Source organism: Primulina tabacum, chromosome 12 (genome assembly GCF_025594145.1).
Source record: "Primulina tabacum isolate GXHZ01 chromosome 12, ASM2559414v2, whole genome shotgun sequence".
Taxonomy (NCBI): domain Eukaryota; kingdom Viridiplantae; phylum Streptophyta; class Magnoliopsida; order Lamiales; family Gesneriaceae; genus Primulina; species Primulina tabacum.
Window position 1 is genome coordinate 39,008,609 of NC_134561.1, and position 17,912 is coordinate 39,026,520.

At 35.7% G+C, this 17,912-nt stretch overlaps 3 protein-coding genes across 3 annotated transcripts; 1 reads left to right on the forward strand and 2 right to left on the reverse strand.

Moving 5' to 3' along the window:
• Window positions 1-507: 507 nt before the first annotated feature.
• Window positions 508-1,536, reverse strand: LOC142520445 (uncharacterized). Its single transcript, XM_075623420.1, has 2 exons — window positions 1,437-1,536; window positions 508-878 (listed from the first exon to the last, which is right to left on the reverse strand). Exons 1-2 carry the CDS (start codon window positions 1,534-1,536, stop codon window positions 508-510), a joined length of 471 nt encoding a protein of 156 aa, XP_075479535.1.
• Window positions 1,537-3,372: 1,836 nt separating this feature from the next.
• On the forward strand, window positions 3,373-9,698 carry LOC142521016 (WD-40 repeat-containing protein MSI4-like). The gene is made up of 15 exons (XM_075624194.1): window positions 3,373-3,604; window positions 3,807-3,870; window positions 4,824-4,910; window positions 5,034-5,096; window positions 5,508-5,573; window positions 5,713-5,787; window positions 6,010-6,085; window positions 7,126-7,324; window positions 7,540-7,621; window positions 8,260-8,333; window positions 8,433-8,556; window positions 8,652-8,726; window positions 8,960-9,027; window positions 9,116-9,215; window positions 9,384-9,698. The coding sequence occupies exons 1-15, from the start codon at window positions 3,483-3,485 to the stop codon at window positions 9,477-9,479; spliced, it is 1,371 nt and encodes a 456-aa protein (XP_075480309.1). The 5' UTR covers window positions 3,373-3,482; the 3' UTR covers window positions 9,480-9,698.
• Window positions 9,699-10,325: 627 nt separating this feature from the next.
• On the reverse strand, window positions 10,326-13,867 carry LOC142521131 (uncharacterized). Its single transcript, XM_075624341.1, has 6 exons — window positions 13,204-13,867; window positions 11,377-11,429; window positions 11,080-11,167; window positions 10,912-11,010; window positions 10,719-10,837; window positions 10,326-10,631 (listed from the first exon to the last, which is right to left on the reverse strand). The coding sequence occupies exons 1-6, from the start codon at window positions 13,798-13,800 to the stop codon at window positions 10,577-10,579; spliced, it is 1,011 nt and encodes a 336-aa protein (XP_075480456.1). The 5' UTR covers window positions 13,801-13,867; the 3' UTR covers window positions 10,326-10,576.
• Window positions 13,868-17,912: the final 4,045 nt, after the last annotated feature.

A 17,912-nucleotide genomic window follows, 5' to 3' on the forward strand; every position in this document is an offset into this window, starting at 1 on the left:
TCACAATATCCAGGACCCATTGATCGAAAGGATATGGCGCTTGAATATGTTTCATGACTGAGCCCGAGTTGTGATTATAATTCCATGCTACTGGCATCCTTCAAAAGATCGAACAACTTGAACAACATCCGAGCTAATATTAGGCCACCAAAATCTTGCTAACAATTTTTTACGAGTTAGTATCACAACCCCAGCACGGTCCCCCAATGCCCCTCATGAATTTCTTTAAGTACATAGTTGGCCTCCTCCGCGACCAAGCATTTGAGCATCGGGCCCTGACATGAGCATCGATATAACACCCCATTTAACACCACAAATCGAGGGGCATGTCTTTTGATTTTTCGAGCTTGGCTGGATTCTCAGGAAACTTAGCAATCAGGATAAACTAGAGCATGGTAGTTATCCACATGTCTTCCTCGGAAACCATCAAACCAATTTCTATTATAGATACGAGCTCGGTTTGATTAATAATACTTCTCACCCCGATCGGAGAGGATGCCATTTTGGTCAAGGTATCGACTTTAGTATTCTCTTTTCTTTTTTCGGAATCTGTTCGTTACTCAAGTCGGTAAATCTTTCTGACAAATCTTGAATAGCTCTCAGATATTTCATCAATCTTTCTTCCCTGACTTCATGTGATCCTTTCATCTGTTGAGTCACCAACTGTGAATCTGAGTAAATCATGAACCAGGTGGCTCCTCTTTCTCGAGCTACTTTTATCCCGATCAGGACATGTTCATATTCAACTTCATTATTTGAAGATCGAAAATCCAATCTCACAAAAATTTTAATCTTATTCCCACTTGGAGAGATTAGAACAACTCCTGCACTAGTCTCCTTCTTGCTGGTGGCACCATCCACAAATATCCTCCACATTTCTTCATGTTCAAGCAAAATCATCTCGGTTAGGAAGTCTGACATGGCTTGTGAGCTTTAATAGCATTCCTTGGCCGGTACTCAAATACTCCCTAACTCCATCGTTCATTTTACCATTCTCCCTTAGATATCCGGCTTGGTCATGATCCTTCCGATTGGACTGTTGGTGTGGACAGTAATAGGATGAGATAAGAAGTAAGGTTTTAACTTTCTCGCGGTGATTACTAGGGCTATGGCTACCTTCTGGAGCTCAGTATGTCTTAACTCGGGTCCTTTGAGGGCATTACTGACATAGTACACATTATTCTAATCAGATCCTTCTTCTCAAACAAGGACTGAGCTAACAACATACTCAGTTGCAGATATGTAAACCAATTACTTCTCTCCTTGCTCGAGCTTTACCAGGATGGGTAGCCTTACCAGATGATTTTTCAGCCCTTGGAAGACTTGTTTGGACTAATTATCTCATCAAAATTTCTAGGCCTTTCTTAATACTTGAAAGAAAGGATAACTGCGATGTGACGATCTAGAAATGAACCGAGACATGGCAATGATCTTACCTGCAAGCTTTTCCACTTCCCTAACATATTTAGGGGAAGTCATTTGCAAGATAGCTCTTACCTTCTCCAGGTTGACCTCAATCCCCCTCTCGGTGACCATGAACTCAGAAATTTGCCACTTTTAACTCCAAAAGTATACTTGACTAGATTTAATTTTACCTCATATTCTCTAAGAGTCAGGAATGTCTACCCGAGATCTGGGATGAAACAAGATTTCTCTCTAGATTTGAAAGAATATCATCCACGTATACCTAAATATTTCTCCCGGCTTGTTTCTCAAATACCCTATCCATCAATCGCTGATAAGTGTCCCCTGTGTTCTTCAATTCAAATGTCATAACCGCATAACATAATGTACCGCTCGATGTGATAAAGCTGACCTTATGCTGATCTTCTCGGGCCAAGGAGATTTGGTGGTACCCCTGATAAGCGTCCATAAAACAAAGCAATTCATACCTAGATGTGGAATCCACCAACTGATCAACCAGGGGCAATGGGTAGCAATCTTTGGGGCAAGATTTATCCAAGTCTCTGAAGTCCACACACATTCTCTATTTGTCGGTGGCTTTTTGGACCAAGACCATATTTGAGAACCAGGTAGGGAATTGGACTTCTCGGATGTGATTGGCCTTAAGAAATTATTGCACCTGCTCAGCTATTACCATATCTTTCTCGAGCCGAAATGCCTTCTCTTCTGCATCACAGGTCGGGAACCCGTGATAATATTTAATTTGTACTCAAAAACATGGACCGGGATCCTATCCAACTCTGAGGGGACCACGCAAAGATGTTAGCATTTCTCTATAAACAAGTCATCAACTCGGTCCAAGTGGAGGGTTCAAGAACTCGGGCCACTTTGGTAGCTTTCCCGGGATGACCGGGAACTAGATCCATTTTATCCACCTGAACTGTCTCAGCATAGCATTCCGAGAGGATGGTTGATCTCCTCAGACTTCTCTCGTCCTGTTTCCCATGGGAAATTTGATTTTGTGATGGTAAATTGAGGCGACAGTCATGAGAGCATTCATGGCTTTCTAGAATGATGTTATATAAGAAAGGTGCACTGACCACTATGAAAGTTGTCATGGTTGACTTTCTTAGGTCCTCCATTCCAACTGTCAGGGAGAGCACTATCTTTCCTCTTGGGTATACAGTATGACCGGCAAAATAAAAAATAGCAGTAACCACTGGCTCTAGCTTATAACCTTTTAAATCTATCTGATCAAGGGCTTCCTGAATATGATATTGACCGAGCTGTCTGAATCCACGAACACTCACTTTACATCATAGTTTAAAATCTTGGTTTGGATGACCAATACGTCGTTGTGAAGTAAGCAGATGCCTTGCAAATCTTGGGAGCCAAAATTGATTAGTGGCCCATCTCCTTAGCTCGCATTGTCCAATCCCAAACTTTCTTGCCAGCTCCAAGTCTTCAGAGCTTGGTTAGAACCACCATATGTAGATTTTCGTGAAATCATTTTGATCACTCCCAAAGTAGGGGATTTTCCACAGCTTTGGTCAACTCAGACCTGGCCTCCTTGAGAGAGCTTATCATGATTTCTCCGTCTGGATTGACAAAATTTGATGTTGGCAAGGATGATGGGTCCTGGGCTCCCGGTAGCCCTAGGCTTCCATCACTCTGCCCGAGGATGACCGAGCTCTTTCGAGGTATAACCAAAATGAAACAACCGTGGGGCTTGGTTGATATATCAATGATATAATATTATTCACAACGAGTTTATTGGAATAATTACCGTATATTGATTTATGGTTCGTAACATACTGGCTTCTGGTTATTCATTTGTTACCATCTGTTTAATTTTGGTGTACGTTTTGATATATAAGATGTTAGGAACATATAAAAGTTTTGAATGAAATTTTTTATTTATTATATATGTATAATTATAAACATTTATGACATAAAAAATATATTTTGCATAGCTCATACATATGCAGTACATTATTGACCCCTACACTCGCGCAAGAAAGCGCTGAACAAAGCACACACTCGGCGAGCTACTGAGCACCTCCACCACGGAGGCGAAAATGAAGGATAGAGCAGCGGAGCATAGCGTGGAGGAGCGCTACAGTCAATGGAAATCTCTAGTGCCCGTCCTCTACGACTGGCTAGCCAATCACAACCTCGTTTGGCCGTCTCTCTCTTGCCGGTTAAATTTTCTCCTATCTCTAGGGTCTTAATGCATTTCTTTGTCCTTGTGCTGTCTTGAGATTTGATTGGTAGATACTGGCACCTTTGATACTGAAATCTTTGACTTGTGGAAAGTGTCGTGGAAATGTACATATTTTTTCCTGCATTTGTTGCTTTTTCCATGTTATATTGATATGTGATGCTTTTCCCCCCTCTCTCAGATGGGGACCGAAGGTGGAACAAGCGACTTACAAGAACCGTCAGCGATTATATCTTTCAGAACAGGTGAGATGGTTTTATCATTCTCTCTCCATCATCATGTTCACAAGTGTCAAGTCTGGATGGGAAGTTTGGCACTTATACGCCTATAATCTAGATGCATTGCATTTGACGAGAAATTAAACGTGCATTAGTTTTAGGGAGAAAAGATTAAAACTTTAGATTCAAAGGCATCTTTCTCCACCAACAGTCGTGCAACCAACATGTCTCTATTATTTTACTTATCTTGTCCCTTTCTTATTTTTTGCGTTAAGAGTGGCTGCACAATGACTGTCAATTGTGAAACTGCTGGTTTTTCAGTATCACAGTAGTGATTTGACATTTCTGTTTAGTTATACAAAAGAATGATTGCACAAGCAGTTAACACTTACCAAAGCATGATAACCGTGATGAAACCTTGATTGTAGGAAGATGTTAAAACATGTATAAACCTTGATGGTAGAATAGATACATACTCTGCTGATTTAGATGGCGACTCTTGAAGTTGTAGTTCATTTCATTAAAATCAAGAGCTAGAGCGAGGGCTTTTAGATGTTTTACCCTCGTATGGATTTGGACGGAGAAAGTTTTTAAAGTTCAAAATTTGAGAAAGTACTAAAACTTCTGAAGACTAAAACTAGTGTATTTATTTGTTATAAAGGAAATAATTTGTGCATCAATATTTACTGTCGCGCTTCACAAATTCTTATTTCTTGGGAGATGATCTGATTTTTATTTCCTTTCATCATCATCCCATTCCTTAACAACCAATTCCCTCCCTTGATGTCTTCGAACAAAAAATTTATGGGTGAATGAGATATAGGTGAACATGGATTTTGGCCTTTGTAATTTGTCATTGTCTTACTTGGGTTGCGATGATGCTGTTAACATGTGTTCCTCTCCTATTTGTTTAAAATCAGTTTCTTTTCTTGTGCCAAATGTTATCGATTCTAACTTCCCCTTCTTCCCTTTGCCGCTAGACCGATGGCACAGTTCCAAACACCCTTGTCATAGCTAACGTTGAAATAGTGAAAACTAGAGTTGCAGCAGCAGAGCATATTGCACAGGTGAGGTGTTGATATCAAACATTAGTGGGTGTGTTAATGAAATGTCATACCTTTTTCCTGTTCAATTTATAGTTTTTTTATCAAACCAAATTGATTCTTGTTGGTTGTCTTACTGGTCAATAGTTCAACGAAGAATCCCGTTCACCTTTTGTAAAAAAGAGCAAGACCATCATACATCCTGGAGAGGTATGTTTTAGTAGTTTCGCCTTCCCTCTGTGCTGAAAATCATGTTGGCTTATCAACATAACTGACTGTAAAATCCACTAGTTCAAGTTCATGCGTCAGAAGAAAAAGAAAAACTAAAGAAGAAAACGATTTTAAAAACAAAGTGTCAAGTATCCTAGTAAACTGATGATAAAAACAAATTTTCTCTTCCAAAGTGAATAATGCTTTTTCTCCAAATTCTCCTTTCGATTTTAATTTTAATCTCCTTGCATCTTTTGACTGTGGATCCATGGAACCTGATTGCGTTATTACATTAAGAAAACACTTCTCTATCTATCCCTATCAATATGGAATGGAAGGTGGACCCTATCATTTATTTTTAAAAGAGAGGCCAAAGTAAAAATGTGAAACATGGCCCGTGTTATGTTTCAGGTGAATCGTATCAGGGAATTGCCCCAGAATAACAAGATTGTGGCCACTCACACCGACAGTCCTGATGTAAGCTTTTTATCCATGCATTACGCCATTACCTTCTATTCCTTCAAATTTTTGTATAATTGGTTATGTTCTTTTCCTTGAAATGGTCTTAAAATTTAGCAAACTAATTTGTATGTCCTAACCTTAAACTTGGGAATAGGTTCTCATTTGGGATGTAGAAAGGCAACCTACTCGTCAACCTGTTTTAGGTGCTACAGCATCTCGTCCAGATCTGGTATGCTTTTGAAGTGACTGTGACTTGATATTTATCAGTCATCTGGATTCACTCGACGCCTATCTATATTTTTGCCCATCGATACTATCAATCTTGTCTCGAAACACCTTCTAGTCAACGAGGGTTACATGCAAAAGTTTATTTTATCTGTCATTTGATACCTTTAAAAGAAAAAAAAACATACCATTGCTCAAGCATTGTGATTGGAACCACACATTGCAGATACTGACTGGTCATCGAGATAATGCTGAATTTGCTCTAGCCACATGTCCTATGGAACCTTTTGTGCTCTCTGGAGGTCTCTCTCTCTATCTCTCTGTGTGTGTAGCGTGCATGTGGTGATTTCGAATAAGGCACGCACGATAACTTGAAATTGTTGGAGATAGGTTCAACAGTTGGTAAATAACCGTACTTGTCAGGTTCCACCATAAAAAAATTGAGATTGAGACCTATTTTCTCCCCTTATTTATTATTTATGACAAACTTAAAACTCTGCGTAGGAAACATTTTCTGGACTGATGTTCCCAGAAAGAAAAAGTTTGCATGGTTTAAAAAGTCCTTTTACTATGCAATCCGATGATAGAGGGAAGAAAGCAAAATCCCGTATTTGCGATTAAATATTATGTGAAGAAGTTTTTCAGTACTATTTGAGTTACTTATATAAATTTTATTATATATTTTTCATTATCTTTGTCCTTTATTTTTAAAAGCCTGCTAAAATAAGTTTCTGCTTTTGATTCGAGTCTGTCATGTTTGAACTAAGATGCTCCTAGACTGATCCTTCGCTATTTTCTGTGTGATATTCATCATTAGTTTTTTATAAGCAATCTGGTGGAAAAAAATAGGAATTGAAATTAAAGCACAAAATGGTTTCAGATCCCAATATTTTTTGTATTCGGGATGGAATAAACCTGATTTAGAGTCATGATTCAACGCTATTCAAATTGTACATGATTTTTGCGAGTAGTTTTGTATCATAATAAAGTAATACCTTTTCTATTTGGTCTGGATGTCAACTACTTAGTTGATGTTTTACTTGTGCTCATACTCACTGTAATAGCTTCCAGAATGCTACCAATTTATTCAACTACCGTGTTCTGGATTAGCCGACACTAAACTGGGAAATGAACTCTCTATATCATATACGCTGATTGATGTATCGATCCCACGTGTATGCCATGTAGGACCTTCACATAAGATATGCATCCTGCGGTATGTGTTGCATAGAGTGTTTTTTCACGATATAGCATATACTGAACCCTTTGTTCTTCAACTAGTTGTTCCACTAGTACTTCCTTTCACAGTTCTACTTTATGTAAAAAAAATTCTTAATGGCAGGCAAGGACAAGTCTGTGGTTTTGTGGAGCATCCACGACCACATATCATCATTGGCAGCAGATCAGGGTGCTCAAAAGTCTCCTGGATCTAAGGGAAGTGCTGTCAATGGTAAAGCTGCTGATGGCTCCATTGTTCAACCTCGGGGTATTTTCCTAGGGCACGAGGATACCGTAGAAGATGTACAGTTTAACCCATCAAGGTAGCTAGAATTCTCAATCAAAACTGTCATCAGTTCTGAGAAGGAACTAGGTTATCTCTTTGGTGCAGTGTTGCATGATTGTAGTTAAGGCTGGCATAATTTGAGATATAAATGACTCACACATTAGCATACGTATTAAGTTTTAAATGTACTCTTTTTATGAAGCTATGCAATATTTAATATTCATCTCTCATTCATTTCAACATGTGATATAGCTCGCAGGAGTTCTGCAGCGTTGGTGATGATTCTTGCCTTATACTGTGGGATGCGAGAAGTGGTTCTTCTCCCATTGCAAAGGTAGTTTTCCAACCAAGATTTTTATTCAATTTAAAACATCATTTCGTAATGTTGTATTGTCGTCCCTTCCGCAAAGCACATGGATAATCACTGCATGTTCACTCCTCTGCCCTTCCCCAGTAGGACGATCCTGCTTTTCTTCTAGATTGATCTATATACATATTGACAATCAAAATTCCTGGATGATGCAAGGGAAGGTCTTGAATGTGCAAAGAGTACTGCAAATATGCACTTCTCTATTATTTGTGCTAGATGTAGGAGGCATTTGTTTGCCAAGTTGTCATACTAGACATTGTGTATATTAGGGGCAGATGATTTTATGTTGTTGAGTGTATTTCTGTAATTGTTTTGAGGCAAATTTGTCAGGAAGTTTATTTTTTGCAGTGTGCTTTATGTCTTAACAATGAATTGATGCTGCTTCATTGGTGAGCGAACCTCTAGTGAGGATTGCTTTTAACATAATTATTGTGCTTGTGCTATTCTTACTTGTTTTACCGTGCCTGTACTTTGCTTAATATTTTCATTGTTGTGCCTATATTTACATTTACTGATTATCAGACTTTTGTGTCATACCAAGTGTCGCATTTACTTGCAAGTAGTATCTGATTTGCCTTTGGTTCTTGGATATTACCCCACAGGTTGAAAAGGCTCACGATGCTGATCTTCATTGTGTCGATTGGAATCCTAATGATTTAAATCTGATTTTGACTGGGTACGTTTTTGACATTTATTTCACTTGAAAGAAAATGTTTAAAGATATTAATCACATCATTCATTAAGCAGTCTTAACATATTGTTCATCCACATCTAGTTCTGCTGATAATACTGTTCGAATGTATGATCGTCGAAGTCTTACCTCTGGAGGAGTTGAGAGAGGAGTTGGATCTCCCGTTCACATATTTGAAGGTCATACTGCTGCTGTTCTCTGTGTCCAGGTATTATTTGCCATTTGGGTTGCATGCTTGAGATGGAGGCTTAAACACGTATCTGTATGTTTACTAGCAATTGGCACCATGATATTTCTATGCAGTGGTCTCCAGACAAGGCATCTGTCTTTGGCAGTGCTGCAGAAGATGGCATGTTGAATATCTGGGATCATGGAAAGGTGAAATCACAATCTATTATTGTTGACTCTCTTTACTCATCTTCCTAAACTTCAAAAGGTTTATATGCTAACTGAATTGGTGATAAAGCTTGGATTTAAAATCCATTGGAAAACTAACTTGTCGTTTTCCTGAAAACACAAATCAAAAAGTCTTATAATCGTTGTTGGCTTGAATTTGTACTTTCTATCTCTCGCGTTAAAAAAATTGCTTGTGAGCCATATTTGGCAATCAGGTGGGTAATGCTGGAACAGAAAAATCAGATTATCCCCCTGGATTATTCTTTCGACATGCGGGGCACAGGTACTTGGTTGATAAATCCTTTTCCCTTCTTAATTTGTCATTGTTCTCTTTCTAACTAATGATGGTTGCTCTGGATATAAAACTACAGGGATAAGGTGGTTGACTTCCATTGGAATGCTGCAGATCCATGGACAATTGTTAGCGTGTCTGAAGATGGAGAAAAGACTGGAGGGGGAGGTACATTGCAGGTAGCAACTTTATTCATGTGTTTCAATGCCAAAAAGGGGCCTCTATTACTTTATGTCTGCATTCATATGCTCTTGGTATCCATGAGATTAAACGAGAGCAGCACTGTAGGACAAGAACTGTCGGCCATTTTTCTTATTTTTAGAATTGTGGCTGGAACATTTGTGCAGATATGGCGAATGATTGACCTGATTTATCGTCCAGAAGAAGAGGTCATCGCGGAGCTGGATAGGTTCAAATCTCATTTGCTGTCATGCTCCTCTTGATTCCATCTTTGGAAATCTGGGAATCTTTTTGGTATTTTGTCCAGAAGTTTGTCGAAAACAGGTTTTTTGTTTTGTTTTGTTTTGTTTTTGACAAAAAAAAAAATAAAAAAATCAAGGGACTGTCCGTCCAGAAACTTTGGTATTTTACTATGTAAGAAACATTTGTGAATCTGAATGTTAGATCTTAAAATCCTACGAATGGGAGGATATGATATTTCATCTGGTGTACTCGCTTAATATCTTTGATGCGGACGGATGGTTAATTTAGCAGAACATTCTTTTGTAAATCAATCTCCTATCTCGCATCTGTGTATTTGAATCCCCTTTTGGGTGTTGTGAAAACGTGGTTCGGTTGATGGAGTGGTAAATAATTGATTCAGGGTGATAAATAATTTGGGTTTAGAGGATAAAAAATGACATAGAATGATAATTAAAGGATTGATAGATTATATTATTATAAATAATTTATAATTTTTCAAATAAAAAATTTGCATCATATTGAAAGTACATATATGTCTTAATAAAAATTTAACATCATTCGTTCATTTGAACCTTTTCTTCCACCTTGACGTGTTAAATCCTTTTGTGTCATATACGGCAGCGATGCGTACGGTTTGCTGTAAACCAACAAGATACGAGACACATTTCTCACTTCAAACACTCAATACGCTCTTTAATTTCTCAGGCTTTGATCGACTACCTTAGCTAAACACGATCTAAATGAATCAATAAGGCATAAAATAAAAAGTTTGTGCATAAACCTCATTTTCATCAATTTCTTTAAGCTTTTCTTCTTTTATTCCATCAATTATAACATACACTAGTTTGGCTACAACAAAGTATATTTTCAAGAAACAATTACACTTGATTCTATTATTACTATTATTTTAAAAAGAATTAGAAATAACTTTTAGAATTGCGCAGGATCTATTAGCCAGACCTCCAACCCGCCTGACAAGCTTTAGTCGAAATTACAAGTTGGGTCGACTAAGTAGCTTTGAAAAAGCTATCATAAACCAAGATGTTAACGTTCTCGCCATTTCGGGTTTCCGCATGTACATTTTGTTATTAGAAACTTGGATATAATTATCATTTAGCTAGCTTAAACGTTTCGGCTCATCCTGACACGGTTTGAGTCTCCCATTTCTCTGCCTGTGCATAAGAAGCTATCTTAGAATCAAAACTAGCTATGAGTGATGACAATGACAATAGACTTCAGAGTTCAAGTTCAGAACAAACCAAAACACGTCTTTTTTTTCCTGTGCCAGCAACTCTTCAAATGATATGTCAGAATCAGTGCTCTCCACAAGGCAGGCGGATTTCGCTTCCATCTCCATATGAGCACCAATTTCCAGCATCTACCATGTGAAACCAACTTAGAGACCGTATTTGAGAAGTGGTTATCAAATATTATCTAAAAAAGGCAACGTACCTTCTTGTAGGCAGGAGAAACCTTGAGCTGTTCTTGGAGCCAGTTATATACAAAAGTATCCTCCTCCAATCTCTTCTGTTCCAATTCTAGCTTGTATATCTAAATGCAATTCAGAATTATGCTACAGATAACAAATAAGATATACATTTGAGCCCACTTTATCGGTACCTGTTGACGAAGGCGATCAAATGATGACCTGTCTGCTTTAAACAATAGTGCCTTGGTGATAGTGAACTTTCGATTGATGACCTCAGACCTATTTGCCAGACAATCATGGTTAAGCAAAGGGATCCAAGATCATTATAGAAAAAATGAATATTTTCAGTTCTATACAACTTTAAAATAGGAATTTTGCAAAGACATACAAAACGGTAAGAATTTCCACCATTAAATAAGTCATACTGCAACAATTCATACATCTGAATCAAATTTCTGGTTTATGTAAAAAAAATTATGCAAACCTACTTGTGCTGCAGTTCGTTTTTCGCCTCAATCAGGCAATTGATAAATTGTCCAATCTGCATTTTTTATCAACACAGAAATAAATCCTTTATCATAAATAAATAATATATAATAAAAGTAATTTCGGACCAACATAAAAGTATTCACTTTAGTATCGATAAAAAGGTAACTACTTTAGATGCGTAAAATAGTTTTGTGCATACACAATTGAAATATCAAAGTCAAGGTAAATAGATGCCGGAAAATTAAAATAAACAAACATCTGCATTTCCAACCTTTTCTTCATCACAAGATGGAAATATTATATACTACACCAGCCGTTCTCTATGTAAAATAATAAAGATGTTCCTGAAATTAACTAATTGGCTACCTTTAACGTTTGTCCAGATATATTTGGACAAGCAAGAAAACGAGATCATGCTTGCATATACACAGGACCTCTCCCTCCAAAAAAAATCAAGCTCCTAGAATGCAAAATCTTCTAAAATAACAGACTGAATCATTAGAGGCTAAAAGGTAGCAGGCAGCAAGAAATGCCAAGCGGAACTTGGTTTATCCTAAACTGAAAGCTGTTGCATTCAAGCATCATGTTTACAGTTCTGTTTCCCATGTTCATTGCCTGGTTCAGCATCCGATCTCCCAGTTAACGAAGGATAATGAGCAAACATTTAGGTGTTAACAAAATCTAAGAATCACATTTTGACTTTCATTTGTTTGGAGTAACACATCTTGCTTAACTGGGTTGACACGCACCAGTTTCATGTGATGGAAAATCCTCAAATGGTTAAGCTTCTTGTGAAATCTAAGAAGTCAGCTGTCAGTGCTCTTCAATTTGGCCACATCAAGAATTTTATAACAAACGTAGTAATTACAGCCACTCTCTCTGCTCCACTTCCAATTTTTCCTCTGAACCAAATAAGCGGTATTGGTGCAAGGGACTACCTTGGGGCTTAACTTATGCCTTTGTTTTTCTCAATGACAACTTGTGTAATTATTTTAGATGAATTTTACATAGACAACCTGGTATTTGAATCAAATCAGCCATCTCTTCGATAGAACAGTTCATAAACTCCGGCTTGGGGAAAATACTAGGTTTCATGTTTTGAATTTATCTTAAAACTTCATCTCTTTGACAGAACAATTCATAAACTCCAACTTGGGGAAAATTCTAAATTTCATGTTGTGAATTTATCTTAAAACTTCAGGTCCTTGTCTTAATATACTTAAGCAGCATCATTCTTCAGAGGTTGGGACTTGGCGCATCACCGCAACAAGGTCGACCTGCCAAATGATACACCTCTACACCAGTAAAACTTCATAGCAATGTCATCTTCCACAACACAATCAAGTACCATGAATTATTTGAATTCTCCATTTGCCGGTCGACCCTAAGATAATTTCTTTCCAGCTCTACGTCCCAAATCAATTTCATATGAGAGGGAGGCATTACATAATAAGTTTGTAATAATACAGAAATTACAAGCAAACTTATCAAATCACAACCACACATCAATAAAACCAATAAAATCAGGTACCAACGAACCTAAAAAACAAATTAAATTCTTTCAATCCAACACCTCATAGCATATCAAACATATCTCCGCGGCATTACATAAAAACAAATTCTCACACATCAACAACAAAGAATCGAATTCGGTGGTATAAATACCAAGATGTTCAAGTAAAGTAATCCAAACTAACACTACATATATATCTTTTAACAACATACTATAAGGTAATATCATAAATCATGACTCAAGCTTTCAAAAAAAGAAAGAAAAAAAAATAACAAGAACCAGAGCAATGTATCAACTTAAAAGGAAAAAACACCTGATCAAGTGTCAATCCGTTTGACCCATGAGACTTCACAAGTTGATCATATTGATGTTTGATCTTCCTCTGAGTGGCACTAGAAGACTTAGTAAATGGATACAAACACACCAGCCCATGCTTCTCTTTTCCCACCTCTTCATTCGAATCAGGCGTTTTATTCTTTGCCCGTTTCTTCTTCTTCCTCCTCTTCTTCTCTTCCGGAACCGACACATATTCCCCGTCCGGCTCATCATAAAAATCTCTACTTTCACCTGACACGGTGTCCCATTTTTCCAAATCCACAGGCATGACTCCAAGAAGCAACGAATTACCTGGATTCTCGCGACCCGCACCCAAGCCCATTTCTTTTCCTTGTTGCCGAGATGCAATCTCATCATCATTTACAGGTAAAGATTGGATCTTTATGGAATTCTGTTGCTTTTTACTGCAAGAAATGTTCTTGAGGATTATGTACAGGGTGAGAATGAGAACGAAAAAAGCCAGAAAAAGGAAGCAATCGAAAGAAGATAACATTGTAATGCGGAAGAGGGAAGCTCGGTGCGATGATTTATAAGAAAAAGGGAGTGATGAGAAGAACAATTGGGTGGCCGCCATGGGAGAGGGTGCGTTTTGCTTTGCAAGTGACACGAGACGAAACGAGATACTTAAATTTGGGTTCGATGAAGCTGCAATAATCTATTATTTTTAATGATTTTTAAGAAGTTTAAAAGTTTAGAAATATTTAAATTAGATTTTTATATAATTCATAAAAGTTTAGTGGTATTCAATGTAAATTTTTGTAGAATTTTAAAAAATCATGTGGTATTCAAACTAGACTTTTAAAAACTCTACAAAAGTCTATATGTATTCAAAATGTCAATAGAATTTTAATGACTCTATGGAATTTTATTATGTACAAGAATTATAGCATAAAATATAACAATAAAATGTCAACAAAAGTCTAGTAATGTCCATGACGTCTTGTGTTGAAGTTGAGTGAAAAATGTTTTTGTTATTCAATTTTAGTTGAGTTAATTAATAAACTATTGCTAATAAAAAATAAAAAAAATTAAAAATACTCTAGTAAATTTGTAAAAAAATCCATCTACACATTTTTGAATTAAAATTGAGTACATCGCCGCAATTTTCTAAGATTTAGTATTTAACAATGATATAATTTTAGTTTTAAATCTCTGTAAACCCAAAGTTACAAATTTTTCATTTTATTAAGAAAAAAATATATAATTTTATCCACAAAAATTACACATGTCTTCTTCATCTAAACTATAATTTTAAAAAAAATTTATTTCTCAATTATAATGAAATAAGAGTAAATACTTATTTTGACATATAATGAAACATCTACTGCTTAAAAATGCTACTAAATTTTTTTATTTAAAAAAGCTAATACTCGAAATTTACTTTTATGCATGCATGCAAGACTACTGGAAAATACACATTTGAAAATAAATGTAATTGAGTGGCAATCAAAATACTGCAGTTTAAAATTTGTCAACCCGGCCAACATAAATATGCATAAAAATAAACAAGTAAAAATCTTGGTAATCATCAACATGTCAATACGGGCGTAAAAAGTATCCATGTCCACTCTAAACACACACACAAAAACGTGATGTACGGAAAATATGGTCATTGGGTTATGGTGCACATTCAGCCCTGCTTACTCAGAATTCGGTACCTCCAGCCTCCTCATCAACATGTCTCAGACCCACTGCCGGCTCCACCTCTCACCCGATCTCTACCAAAAACGAGCCACCCTTGACAAAACCCCTCTCGGCCCTCAACCTAACATGACCAACCCTTGACACCAGCCTCATGACTATACCATATCATCGAGTACAACCCCTTAGTGACCAAAAACCGACAGCCCCTCGCACAGAAACATGAAAACATGAGTTGTGATCAAAATGCATGCATGAAATTGTGTAAAAACCGAACAAGATCCATGCTCCATGCTAGATCGAAGAATCCTCATGCAAATATACACATATCAGCATACATAGTGTGAATGATGAGTAAAATTATGATACAAAAGGCGTGCCTTGATGTGTAGATGCTCAAAGACTCGAACAAACGCGGGTCGGACCAGCACCGGAGGAGCGGGGAGGAAGTTTGCTTGAAAGAAAATAGAGGATTTTCGAAATTTCTGATGGTGGCTGCTGAAAAACGTGGGTTGCTGCTGAAGGGATGAGGGAAGGGGGCGGCTACTTAGTATAATTAGGGTTAGGGTTGATTTAGGTAAGGTTTAAATGGATCACAAAGCACTAATGAGCCTTAATTAAAAATTAAAAGGGTTTTGAGTCCATTAGTCAATAAAACCAACCCATCAAGCCCAATTAAATTCCCGAAAAAAAATTTCGTTTAGGTACGTTTTTGAAAATATTGCCCGAGCCCTAAAAAGTTTTCCGATTCAATAAAATTTGTGTAACTACTAAAAATATGACCCGACGAGTAAAAATACTCACCAAATCCCAATTTTCGAAAACACCCTTAAAAATACTTCGTAATGATTAATTAAAATTAATCATCCAAATGGAAATTATTTTTCCTGATAATTTCCGGTCTCCGTTCCAAGTTCGATCGCAAAAGGAAACTTAAAACCCTAATGCATGAAACTTTAAAATAATCATGAAATAAACCCTAACCAAGCAATAATCATGCATTAAATGCATACAAATCATTAAACACATATTTTGAAATAAAACCTTATATTGCATGCATTCAGGTTACATAGATCGAATTTCCTAGACCTTACATACAAAGTACCTATTATGGGATTTCAGATACCTGATTTTGCTATTTGAATACTCCAAACGTATAAGAAAATACTATATTTTCGAGTAATCACCACAAATTCGGTCATTATTAGTCATTTCATGAAAACTGCATTATGTTAACTTATTCATGTCATTTTATTTATTTTTTTAAAAATATTTCACCATTCATCATGAAATAAGATTAGATATTTATTTTGACATACAAAGTACCTATTTTGGAGTTCCAAATGCTTGATTTGGCTATTTGAATACTCCAAATGTGCAAGAAAATATTGGATCTTCGAGAAATCACCATAAATTCTGTAATTGTTAGTCTTTTCATTGAAATTGTGTTAGGATGACTTAATGTCATCTAATTTTTTAAAAAAACACAGTTTCTCACTAATAATAAGATTAGAAAAATACTTATTTTGACCGATAAAGTACATATTTTGGAGTTTCAGATATTTGATTTGACTATCTTAATACTTCAAATGTGTAAAAAAATATTTGATTTTAAATAATATTAAGTGACTTTTGATGGTGTCATTTATGAAGTTAAAATGTGATACCTAAATTGATACAAAGAGTATCTAATTAGAGTCTAAAAATACATGATTTTACTTCCTAAATACTCATATCCAATTATTTGAGGATATCAAAATATAGTTTGAAGTTAATATTGAGCTACGTCGATGATGACATTCACGAAGTAAAAAAATTTGATACCTAAATTAACACAAATAAGACATAATTTGAGTCCACACATATTTGATTTTAACATTTAAATACTCAAATTCGATTATTTGAGGATGTCAAATATATAGTTTGAAGTTAATATTGAGTGACCATGAGATTTGTGAATTAAAGATGTGGCACCTAAATTGGTACAAATAGTACCTAATTCGATTCTATCTATACATGATTTACCATTTGAAGACTCAATTTTGATTATTTTGGCATATAAAAAAAATATTTCAAGTAATATTGAGTGACTTTAGATGTGTCATTTGTGAAGTTAAAATGTGATACCTAAATTGGTACAGATAGTATCTAATTCGAGTGTACCAATACTTGATTTTACTCCCCAAATACTAACATTCAATTAATATTTTATTCAAAATATATAGTTTGAAGGTAATATTGAGTGGTCTTTGATGATGATATTCATGAAGTAAAAACGTGATACCTAAATTAATACAAATAATACTTAATTCGAGTCACGAAATACTCGATTTTAGCATTTAGAAACTCAAATTTGATTATTTGATGATGCCAAAAAATATAGTTTGAAGATAATATTTTTTATGGTGTTAAAATAAAAATGTGATACATAAATTGGTACAAGAAAAACATAATTCGAGTTACAAATAGTTGATTTTACCTCATAAATACTCATATCCGATTATTTGGGTCACGAATTTCATTATCAAATAAGTAATATGTCACATTTTTACTTCACGAATGTAAAAAGAATAAAGTTTGAAGTTAATAGCTTTTGTTGGTGTCATTACCAAAGGCCACTCGATAATATCAATAGAGTCGAATTAGGCACTATTATTATTAAATTAAGCATCACATTTTTACTTCACGAATATCATTATAAAATGTCATTCAATGTTAACTTCAAACTATTCATTTTGAAATCTTCAAATAATCGGATATGCGTATTTAAAGGTAAAATGAACTATTTGTAACTTGAATTATGTTTTCCGTATATCAATTCAGGTATCACATTTATACTTCACGAATGACACTATAGAAAATATTAACTTCAAACTATATTTTTTCAACATCATCAAATAATCAAATTTGAGTATTTAAAGGGTGCAATCAAGTATTTTGTGACTCGAATTAGATATTATTTATATTAATTTAGGTATTACTTCATTAATATCATCATCAAAGACCACTCAATATTAGCTTCAAACTATATATTTTGACATAAAA

Excerpts from the sequence above, each read along its gene's own strand:
- LOC142520445 (XM_075623420.1), bottom strand. The coding sequence starts at position 1,536 with ATGGTCACCGAGAGGGGGATTGAGGTCAACCTGGAGAAGGTAAGAGCT. Across the intron at positions 879-1,436 it reads GGAAGTGGAAAAGCTTGCAG|AAATGTGGAGGATATTTGTG; the intron begins GTAAGATCATTG and ends TTGAACATGAAG.
- LOC142521016 (XM_075624194.1), top strand. The coding sequence starts at position 3,483 with ATGAAGGATAGAGCAGCGGAGCATAGCGTGGAGGAGCGCTACAGTCAA. Across the intron at positions 5,097-5,507 it reads CCATCATACATCCTGGAGAG|GTGAATCGTATCAGGGAATT; the intron begins GTATGTTTTAGT and ends GTTATGTTTCAG. Across the intron at positions 8,727-8,959 it reads ATATCTGGGATCATGGAAAG|GTGGGTAATGCTGGAACAGA; the intron begins GTGAAATCACAA and ends TTTGGCAATCAG.
- LOC142521131 (XM_075624341.1), bottom strand. The coding sequence starts at position 13,800 with ATGGCGGCCACCCAATTGTTCTTCTCATCACTCCCTTTTTCTTATAAA. Across the intron at positions 11,168-11,376 it reads AAAAACGAACTGCAGCACAA|GTCTGAGGTCATCAATCGAA; the intron begins GTAGGTTTGCAT and ends TCTGGCAAATAG. Across the intron at positions 11,011-11,079 it reads TTGATCGCCTTCGTCAACAG|ATATACAAGCTAGAATTGGA; the intron begins GTACCGATAAAG and ends AATTGCATTTAG.